Source organism: Arachis hypogaea, chromosome 5, assembly GCF_003086295.3.
Source record: "Arachis hypogaea cultivar Tifrunner chromosome 5, arahy.Tifrunner.gnm2.J5K5, whole genome shotgun sequence".
Lineage (NCBI taxonomy): Eukaryota > Viridiplantae > Streptophyta > Magnoliopsida > Fabales > Fabaceae > Arachis > Arachis hypogaea.
This window is the reverse complement of record NC_092040.1, coordinates 105,889,247-105,899,815: the sequence shown is the minus strand read 5'-3', so window position 1 is coordinate 105,899,815 and position 10,569 is coordinate 105,889,247. Positions and strand designations below refer to the sequence as shown.

General features: G+C 35.9%; 2 protein-coding genes across 2 annotated transcripts; one reads left to right on the top strand and one right to left on the bottom strand.

The window, feature by feature from the left end:
• The first annotated feature begins 10 nt into the window (after positions 1 to 10).
• LOC112802481 (methyl-CpG-binding domain-containing protein 9) lies at positions 11 to 4,091 on the top strand. Its single transcript, XM_025845719.3, has 3 exons — positions 11 to 307; positions 778 to 2,957; positions 3,162 to 4,091. Exons 2-3 carry the CDS (start codon positions 1,254 to 1,256, stop codon positions 3,453 to 3,455), a joined length of 1,998 nt encoding a protein of 665 aa, XP_025701504.1. The 5' UTR covers positions 11 to 307; positions 778 to 1,253; the 3' UTR covers positions 3,456 to 4,091.
• An 803-nt stretch (positions 4,092 to 4,894) lies between these two features.
• Positions 4,895 to 8,124, bottom strand: LOC112802484 (homeobox-leucine zipper protein HAT5). Its single transcript, XM_025845722.3, has 4 exons — positions 7,439 to 8,124; positions 6,924 to 7,054; positions 6,258 to 6,497; positions 4,895 to 5,573 (listed from the first exon to the last, which is right to left on the bottom strand). Exons 1-4 carry the CDS (start codon positions 7,533 to 7,535, stop codon positions 5,151 to 5,153), a joined length of 891 nt encoding a protein of 296 aa, XP_025701507.1. The 5' UTR covers positions 7,536 to 8,124; the 3' UTR covers positions 4,895 to 5,150.
• Positions 8,125 to 10,569: the final 2,445 nt, after the last annotated feature.

Sequence of the window (10,569 nt, the reverse complement as noted above, 5' to 3'; positions counted from 1 at the left end):
AAAGTATCGTGGGATTGATAGCGGATGATGATAGTGTCTTTACTATGTGATACTTGTTTGATGCTGAGTAATCATACATATTGTCTGAATCCTCCACTTGCAAGGATCCCTGAAAGGAAACTGGTACTGCCCTTCTTGTGTCAATGGTAAGCATGCCATCAAGATGTTACAAATCATGCACAGATTATTGGCAAGCGTCAAAGTAAGAAGTTCCAGGGAGAAGTTCTATTCTCTTTACTTGGATGTGCTAACTCATTTATCTGCTGTAATGGAAGAAAAAGAATACTGGGAGTACAGTGTGGGCGAGGTTTGTTGATTTGTACATTTATTTTGCCTTTTGTTTCATGTTTCTACTTTTCTTTTATTTTTATTTTTTCCTGGATTATATATTACTTGATATTTGATATGTCATCCTTTGCGGTGAAAAGGGTTTCTTTCATAGTTATTGAAGAGTTGTGGTATATGCTACCATTGCCCATTTATCAAAGGAATGATATTAATTGATTCTTTTTGCATTGATGATATGCTGCCTTGATTCTTGTGATTGCTGATTTACATTTCTTGCTTGATTCCTTGATAGAGCTCATTCTCTTGTATCAGAAAATGATTTCTGCCTTTTAAAGATGCATTCTGATTTGAAATATTACTTTTATGCTTGTTAAAGTTGACTACTGTTATTTCTTGGTTTAAACTGATGTTCTTTGCAAGCTGTTTTGTGATGGCATATTTCTATGACTGTGCTATTGTTTCCCTTAACTTATATTTTAATGTTTGCAGAGAACTTCCCTTCTTAAGTTTTTGTGCGATGAGTTGCTTAACTCTTCCCTGATACGGCAGCACCTTGAGCAATGTGCAGATTTATCTGCTGAGTTACATCAGAAATTGCGTTCTCTCTCCACAGAATGGAAAAACCTGAAAACTAAAGAAGATATCTTATCCTCAAAGGCTGCAAAAGTTGTTACATGCATGCCAAATACCACTGGAGAAGTTGGTTTCAAGGAAGGGGTCACAGCTGCACTCTCAAGTACGGGTAAATGTCTGGTGCAGCCACATAATGTAATTGACAATCCTAATAATTTTGGGTATCTGTTGATAGTTTGCAGTCAGAAGAGGTTACTAACGAGAAGCATAGGCTCAATGGTGTTGACAAAAGTGTATCTGTGATAAATTCAGATTCTGAAAACAAACACTTGAACTCCATAGATGTAGAAGGACAACTTAGGAATGTCTCTGCGGCTGTGGCATCCCAGTGTATGGATAAATCCACAAAATCTTTTCCATCACCAAGTCATATGCCTCATGAACAAAATGGTACTAGTGGAGCAGCTCATATCCAGGGTAATCACCAGAAATGTGACGTGAATGACATATCTACTGTTGATGAGTCAGAACCGTATCGCCTTGAGATCAATGCCATCAAGAGTGATATTTCACGATTAGAAGACTCCATAGCTGATGTCGGATCAAAGCTTCTGAAACTTTCCATTCGTCGGGAATTTTTGGGAATTGACTCCATTGGTCGCCTGTATTATGCGTCAGCTGTAGGCAGAGGTCGTTTAGTCGTTGATGCAAGTGCTGCAGTTCTGTATGGAAGACAAATGGCAGTTGGCAGAGATTCTGTTGACAAGTTTTCTTCCCTGCAGCATAATGTATTATCCGACAAGGATAACTATAAGATCATAGGGTTGCAGAAGGACTCCTCTTGTTTAATGTCTCCACCAAGTGATGGTTCAGGCATTAGTTCTTCATGGGTTGCTTATGAAACTGATGCAGAAATAGAAGAGCTTTTAAGTTGGCTGAAGGACAATGACCCTAAAGAAAAAGAACTGAAAGATTCTATTATGATGTGGCCAAAATCAAGAGCTCAAGAGTTTCATAATTCACCGAATGAAGGTCAGGTTGAGGAACAAGGGAATTTTCCTATACTAAGAAATAAGGAGAAAACAGCATCCAATTCTCTGGTTACAAAGGCGACATCTTTGCTGGAAAAGAATTATGGTCCATTCTTTGAGTGGGATGGCACTGAAGTGTTGAAGAAGCGAAGTAAAAATGCCAGAGTAAATAATGATGAAAAGTTGTATAGGTGTGAATGCCTAGAACCAATATGGCCATCTAGGAAGCACTGCATGTCTTGCCACAAAACTGTTTCAAGTGATGGTGAGCTGGTTGAACACATTGATGGGAAATGCAATGCAGGTCTTCCAGCCTTGGAGAAGAATAGGGATGATAATTTATCTTCTAAAGGAAGAGGGAACACAAAATGTGATTCCTCTCGGGAAATATTCAGAGGTGATGCAGATACAGCTGGAACTGCGGCTGCAACCAATGTTTCTTCTAAGCTTAGCTCAAGATTGATTAAATTTTCAAATGAAGAATCCTCTTGCCCATTTAACTTCGAAGATATATGTTCTAAGTTTGTGACAAATGATTCATGCAAGGAAGTTGTCAGAGAAATAGGTCTTATTGGTTCAAATGGGATTCCATCCTTTCTTCCTTCCATATCTCCCTTTGTTAGTGATTCTACACTCATGCTATTCTCAGCTCAAAACAATGATCGTACTGGTGGTGGAGAATCACTAACATCAGAATGTCAGGTTTCTCAGGGAAGCACTGATGGAGCTGGCAAATGCCGTGATAAAAAGTCTGGAATGTCTTTGGCTTCAAATGAAATTAGTAAAGCAGGGATTTCCAATAAAATATCTTTGGAACAAAGAGATGGAAATCTCTCTGAACGAAATCCTGCTTTGGATATAGGGGTAGATAGCTGCTGTGTGGTCCCATTGTCTTCTTTGAGACCATTAGTTGGCAGATCTTCACATATTTTGAGGCAACTGAAGATCAGTTTACTGGATATGGATGCTGCTCTCCCAAAGGTTGCTTTGAGACCATCAAAGGCACAGTCAGACAGAAGGCAGGCATGGCGGGCATTTGTTAAATCTGCAGAGACAATATATCAGGTTTGTCTTTCTTCTCTGGCTCTAGAATATATATATCAACAGTCATTGTCGAAACACATTTCATTTCTCATTTTCAGCTTTGCAGCTTAGCTTACAGAGATACAGTTTTAGCCTTAGGAAACGTAGTGCTAAATTTCTAGTTCAAGTATATTAGAGACAAGCTACTTATTTGTTTTGTAAGTGATGTTCCTTTCATTTTTCCAGATGGTTCAGGCGACAATTTCACTTGAGGATATGATTAAGACAGAGTACTTAAGAAATGACTGGTGGTATTGGTCATCATTCTCTGCTGCTGTCAAATCATCTACTTTGCCTTCCCTTGCCCTTCGGATATATTCTCTTGATTCAGCTATTATATATGAGAAAATGCCCAATTCAAGTGGTGACAGCTCGGAACCTTCTGCAACGGCAGAACAGAAGCCACCGGCCAATGCTGATGCAGATAAACTGAAAGCAAGCCGGAAGTCAAGTCGGAAAAGGAAGGAACCGGATGGTTGATCATTACTGTATTTCTTGGCTGAGAAAAGCAGAAAGCTGGTCATTTTTATATGCCGTGTTATTGATCATCCACTGATATCGAGTTTGGATGAGAGAGCTCATGGCATGGGACTGACTTCAGGTTATTGAAACGGTAGCCACAGTTGCTGGTGTCACTTGTATCCTTGTACATATAGGTAAAGCTGACCTGCTAACCCAGATGCCGGTTTTTGGCTAAGCAGAATTTGTAGATCTACCTGCTTGTGGTGAGGGCACCAGCAGGAGGTAATTGAGGACGCGTCCAATTTGAAATGTTTTCTGCTGCTGCTGCTGCTGCTGGCCCAATTTGTTGCTTCATAGCGAGAAGTGGCATTTACCTTTTCATTTTTCTAGCAGAGTCTGATCCATATATGTATACATGGAATTATTGTAAAGAAGGAATAGATGAGAAGTTGAAAAAAAAAGGATGGGAAAGAAGTCAGAATATGTTAATTTGAGCAGTTGTAGGCAAATATTCATTCTTTCATATTTTTCTCTCACCCCTCACTAAAGTCCTGCACACGCATGCCCATGATTTTGTTCCTGGGCATCTGCAGATGTGTTAGAATGCAGGGTAATTATTGGAATCAATGCATTTTTCCGTCTGCTTATTGTGCATGCCTAGTGCGAGTTCTTTTGTTTTGTTTTACTTGCTGTAGTTCTATCTTCATCGTTATGGGGCACCTCATGTAGAGATGTCAGTGTCCAACACCCCTGGCCCTAAGTCGGTTTGAGCTCTCAATTCGTAATGGTATGAAAGTGAAACCCCATTCATTCATGCATGTTGCCATGAGATCCAACTTATTTGTCTCTTTGTATGCATTAATCTGTGCTAATAATTCAGATGCATTGCACATGTAGATGTGCAGCTGGCAGGTCCGTTCACATGAAGCAGTGGCTGCTTCTGCGTCTTCTCTGCCAATCATTTGGATCTGTTATCTGCCATGCGCAGATTGTCCTGGTTTGGGTGTCTTCCATGGATGCAAATCTCTAAGCTTTGGGACAAAAATAGATCTGTTATGTAGCATGAATCTCTGACATGTTAGGATCTGTATGAGGGCTACTAAATTATTCAAGTTCTCTAGCACTGTGATGTGCTGATTTGCTGTCGCAAGTTTACATGGAATCATGAAGTGCCTATCATCCAATGCTTACAGTTGGTTAATGCATCCACTAAGGATTTATGTAAGTACAGTATTTAATTGTTATTTAGTGGTATCCTTTCTCACTATTGTTAATGACATAATTATCCATATTTCTCAAATCAAAACCAGGCAAAAGTAATCGTATCCTTGGACAGTATGCGAATTTGCTTGGATTTGTTCATTTGAGCATCTGACATGACATCCTAGTAAAACGCCTCTTTAGTTACTACAAATACGAAGCAATGTAATGGTAAACAATTAATACTACACGGGAAATACATATAACTATGGTTTATTAGCTATACGTTTTCACTTCAAAACATACTTGAGCATGGAATTACAACATAAGACTCCACTGACCATATTACCTGGACTCTATTTATTTATTTATTATAAACGCACTCCCCTTCAAAGGGTAATATATATAAGCCACCCAACCCAAACGTTTACTTTTTCTTTGTCGACCACATGATCCATCATCATCTACTTTAATTATACAATACTTTTTAAAACTTTTCCATTAAGCAACTACTTAGAAAAGCACTGCTGCATTATTCAACATAATATTACCCCACCAACGCAATACCTCCCCTTCTTCTTGGTTCTGTTGCTCAGCTTCAGCAGCAACAAAAACATCTGAGAAGATACTCCTCCCATCATCACTCCCATCCTCCTCCTCTGACTGAACCCTCTCAATTGGGGCCATGCTATTGCCGCTATTGCCGCCATAGTTCTCAGCAGGAAAGTATGAATCAACACTCTCAACAACAAGCTGTGGACTACTACCCTCATCAACCACGGCGCTTCCAACACTCCCAGTGCTCAGCCGATCCTCAACTTTCATGCTGATGATTTGAGCTATCTCAACTGGAAGCGGTTCGGCTTTGTTGTCCGATATTGGCTCCCCTGGCATATCTTTAGCTTGCAATTGAAGCTTTTCATTCAAGGATACCACCTGTTGGAGAGTCAATATGTCAGTTAAGAATCATAGTTTAGTGTCCACTTGTTAACTAGTTTATCTGGCTGGTTCACATAATCCTTTTACAAAATTCATTGGTCCTTTTCACTAAAGGAAGTCTTAAGCATAGTGTGAGAAGGCTACAAAGGTATATTCGCCATAGCTACTTTGAAAGGGCCTTCTTTTTCAAATGAGGTGGGGTTCAGAACAGATGCTACTTCTTTGCTAGTATGTGATTATTGTAAGTGTCGAATCTCATGTGTAGGGCCCTCTCTAGAAAGCTCCCAATCATCTTATTGGTGGAAGTGTCGATTTGCTTCCCTGTGATGATGGACTTCTGATTGGAAATGCACTAAATTCTATCCTATACAGGAACCTCACTGTTGACAGATAGTCTATATTCTTCTATTCACCCAAAATTCCATTGCCCTTATGCAAGGTGTTATCTTTATAGTGTTCACTTCACCCATTCCCCCAATTGCATAAATCCCCATCAAATCTCAATAGCAAAATCTATCTTCTTTTTAGATTAAGGCCTTGTATAGTATCTGTCTCAATAGAAATGTGAAATGTCTCTTTTTTATTATTATTATTTTAGGTTTTTTGTATTTTAATTATTCTAAAACACTAATCAAACATGGTCTAAATGAAATTTTAAACAACATAGATGATAGATGTTACCTCAGATTTGAGCTTTTCATTCTCCTTCACAATGGAATCATATGTTGAAAGTAGGGAATCATAGGAAGCCTTGAGAACATCATAATCCCTTTCAAGTTGCTTGGTCTTCCACCGAGCCCTGCGGTTCTGGAACCACACTGCCACCTGCCTCGGCTGCAACCCCAGCTTCTTCGCCAGCTGGGTTTTCCTCTCTGGCTCCAGCTTGTTCTCTTCCTCGAAGCTTTTCTCCAACAGATTGACCTGAAAAATCAACCAGAGAGTGGTGTCACAATAGGAATATTTCCAAGCTATGATATGACACTGCCTTATATCATAATTTTTTTCACAGCAATATAAATCAACGAAACTGAAGGGAATAAGTCAAAATAGCTTTGCTGAAAATCCTTCCCATCAATCTTGTTAATCAGTAAATTGATAACAAGAACAAGCAATTCAACTCATTCTTTCGTTGTGGTTTAAGTAGCAATAAGAAGGAAATGGTTTCGAATTTCTCTTTAAAACCAAACTCAAAGCAAATGTCAAACCAAGACTATATATATGGTTATGGTGTTGACAAAAATATGCTGCTTATCATAAAGAAACATAAGATCAGATGCATATTATACTAAGAGCATCAACATACTGAAACAACCAAAACATAGTTCAATCAATCATCAAACAACGAACCTGTTCGGAAGTGAGGCGGCGCTTCTTTTCTGGAAGCTGCTCCTCATAGTACTCATCATCAAACAGATCATCCGGTGAGCTGAAGAAAGGTCGCCTCTTTGAGCTTTCATCCATGCTCAGGATCGACCTTCCTGATATGATTTCAATTCAAAATCACACGCAAACTAAACAATTAACTCACTTTTGTGCATTACTATCAGTTTCAAACACCAGCTAAAGTTCTGAACTCTAAGAACACAGTAACATAATAACAAAGAAAAGAAAAAATAATGAAAAATTCCAATTCATGACCCATGTTGGATGCACAATCAAGTTGCTTACTTTTAACGAAACCCAAAACAGAATTTCATGTTAATCTGCCCTTTGACCGCCTAAATCCAAAGCAAAAATTTAAACTTTTTCCATTTCAAAGTTGAGAACATTTCCAATTTCCATCATAAGCATCAAAATTCAAAAACCAACAACACAGTTGATCTACAAAAAAACAGAAAGAGAGAGATGAAAGTCAGAGTCACCTCGAAAAGCGAGATCAGCAGTAGTGCCAAGGAAGAGCATGTTGTTGTTCCCCCTACAAGCAGATGGATCAAAGAAAAGCCTCCCACCAGATTCCATGACTCAGAGAGAGACAGAGACAAGAGAAGCAAATAGAGATCACAAAGAAGATGTGTGTGTGTGTGTTTAAGAGTTTGCTTATTATCTTAGCAACTTAGTAGTAGCAAGTAACTAAGAATTCAAGGTAGTAATAGTAGTAGTAGTAGTTTGAATTAGAAGGTGGTTGTGAATATTATGATTATGGGTTGGGATTAAAAGATCATGAGCTTATGGCGGAAGAAGCTGGTTGTCCAAAGCAACCTTGCAGGAGTCTCTAACGGGCATATGCAAAATCCCATCATGCACTGCTTCCTACCAATCTTTCCCACCCACCCAACTCACTCTCTTTTCTGTTATTCAGTTTCACTCTCGGCAACGTAGCCGCGGAAGAAGGAGGCTTTTTGCTCCGAGATGATGGCCGGAGTTGGAATTTTCCGGCGACTGTTAGTGTTTGTGTGTGTCACTCTGTGTGTTATAGTAAACTGTCTTTTGCGGCTAAAGTTGTTCGACTGAGCCACCCCGCCTCTTATACTGCTTATTCCACATGTCAAATTACTCAACTGCCCCTCTTTCGCTCTACATTTCCTTTCATTTTCAACGTCATCATATGCTTAAAATATGCAATTCTTTTCGTTTATTAATTAAATTACTATGAAGATAACTATACATAAATTGTCACTTTATTCATAAATTTTCCAAAATTGAGAACGATTACTTTACCACCGTTCTTTGTTTATTATTATTTTCTTTTTCACACTATTTTTAGTTGTTTAAGGGTTAAAATATTATATATTTAATATTTTTTTAATTTTTATGGTTCGCTGAAAACTTCTAAATATAAAGTCAAAGATGATTTTAATAGAAAAAAAATATAAAAAGGGACATTATTATAGAAGACAAGATATATATAAAATAGAACATAAAAAAATATTACTTCCATTTACATGGAATTTTAAAAATGTTCAATTTGATAGCTGATCCTTAAATAGAGACATTATATTTTTTTTATTAAAAATAGAAAGACTCAAACCCACAATCTTTTAGGTCTTTTAGATGAATATGAAAAGACTATATCATTTGAATTATAACGCATTGATAATTAAAACATTATATTTACGTCAATAGGTTAGATTTAAAATACTATTCAAATTAACCATTTTTTTTGTACAAAATAAAAAAGGTCTAAAACCTTGCTAAATTTTTTGAAAAAAAAATTCTCTAAAGTGAAGAGAATTGTAAAATGATAAGATAATGTGTTAATTATTGTTGAATTTTAAATTTTTATCATGTGAAAGCATTACTATCTTGATTCAAGAGAGATTAAATTCTTATTTTTAATTTTTTTTTATTTTAGAAAAATTTAATCTAATTTTTTATTATCTCTAATAACAAATCATTATTTAAAGAGTGCTGTGTTCTTTATTTTCTTGGAACCGAATGAGTAATATTAAAAATAAAAACAAGTTTATTCGAAAATTTTAAGTTTAAAACATGTATGAATTAATAGATTAGTTGTATTATCAAATTAAAAGTATTTTTTCTATTTGAAACTAAGTAATATTGATTCAAATTGGTTTTTGAAGGTGGCTATCTAAAACAATATGCCCTTTTAGACCATCTTTGGTGGTGTTGGAGCACCATTGTTGGGTATCGACTCTATTCTTTGTTGGTGTTGTTAAAGGGAAACTATGAGAATTGAGTGAGAAAGAAAAGGAGGATGAAGGTGTTGTTAATGGTAGCGAGTTGAAGTAGGTTTTTAGTAGAAGAAATCATGGGACTTACTTCTTCAAGTACTTATTTGAGTGAATAGAAACTCATTACCGAGTTATTTATTTGTTGAAACTTGAAAGTGTTAGGGTGTCACTTGGCACTCCACATCATCATAGGATTGATGAAGTCACACAGGAGTTCGATGAAGTACTAATGTTGATCATAGATTATTTTAGTTTTCAAGGCCAAATTGGTAACACAAGTTTTAGTAACTAATTCGAGTTATTAATATTTCAAAAATCAATTTGTGTCATTATTTTCTAAATAGATATTTTACTTATAATTAGGAGTATACAACATGAATTTGGTTCATTAAATCTGCAAATTGGATTCTCATTTATCAGAATCTTGTGAATTAGATATTAAAAATTATCTAAAAAATAGGATCAGATAATGAATTTGAAAAGCAAATTCATGAATCCGATCTGCATCCTTGGATATTTTTATTTCTTTATCTATTGTATTTATTTATTCTTTTCACTTTTTTTTTTCACACCACTACCTATATATTCTTAATCAATAAAAAATAGTCCGATGTACAAATACTTCACGTTAATGTAAAATTATAAAGATATAAATTGAAGATACTAAAACTACACGTGAACAAATGTTCAAATTAGCACATTAAAAAAATGTCAAATTTTAGCACATCCAGAATCTAAAAACTTACGTATCCAAAATCACAAATCAACATATCTAGAACCCGAAGAAACTTTTTACATTGTTAAATATGAAAATTAATCTCCTACAAATACTGTATAAAACATTATATATTAATGAGTGACCAATGATCGCTTAGCACATCATCAGGTTTGCCAATTCTTCCTTTTTTTTCTAAGAAATTATTAAGTTCAAATTTTTGTGTAAATAATCATAGGGTTAGAATAGTTTTATTCCCATAACATACCAAGCCAATTTATACTAGACTATATAGGGAGAGATTAGAAATGATTTAACATAATATATATTGAGACTTAAGCAGATTGACATGAAATAAATATTGGAGTATATATTATATACATCTTACCCGAAAATCCTAATGAATAAAGTAGTTGTGTCCATAAAAAAAATTAATGTCAACTGGAAATTAAAATAGCAAAACTATAAAGGATACAATTTTGATAGTTTGGTTGATTTAGCTTAGTGACATAATCAAGTTGTGTATGTCATGATATTTATACTTAATGGTTTACGGCTGGTTTATTTTAATTTAAAATATGATTATGCTGAAAATGTAACTTAGCATAATCTTATTATCAAATACAGTGAAACTTAATTTTGACTT

What these genes read in the sequence shown, in the direction of transcription:
- LOC112802484 (XM_025845722.3), bottom strand. Translation starts at nt 7,535, where the DNA reads ATGGAATCTGGTGGGAGGCTTTTCTTTGATCCATCTGCTTGTAGGGGG. An exon ending in TGCTGATCTCGCTTTTCGAG is followed by an intron (nt 7,055 to 7,438) that starts GTGACTCTGACT and finishes AAATCATATCAG; the next exon opens with GAAGGTCGATCCTGAGCATG. An exon ending in ATGAAAAGCTCAAATCTGAG is followed by an intron (nt 5,574 to 6,257) that starts GTAACATCTATC and finishes ACTCTCCAACAG; the next exon opens with GTGGTATCCTTGAATGAAAA.
- LOC112802481 (XM_025845719.3), top strand. Translation starts at nt 1,254, where the DNA reads ATGGATAAATCCACAAAATCTTTTCCATCACCAAGTCATATGCCTCAT. An exon ending in CTGCAGAGACAATATATCAG is followed by an intron (nt 2,958 to 3,161) that starts GTTTGTCTTTCT and finishes TCATTTTTCCAG; the next exon opens with ATGGTTCAGGCGACAATTTC.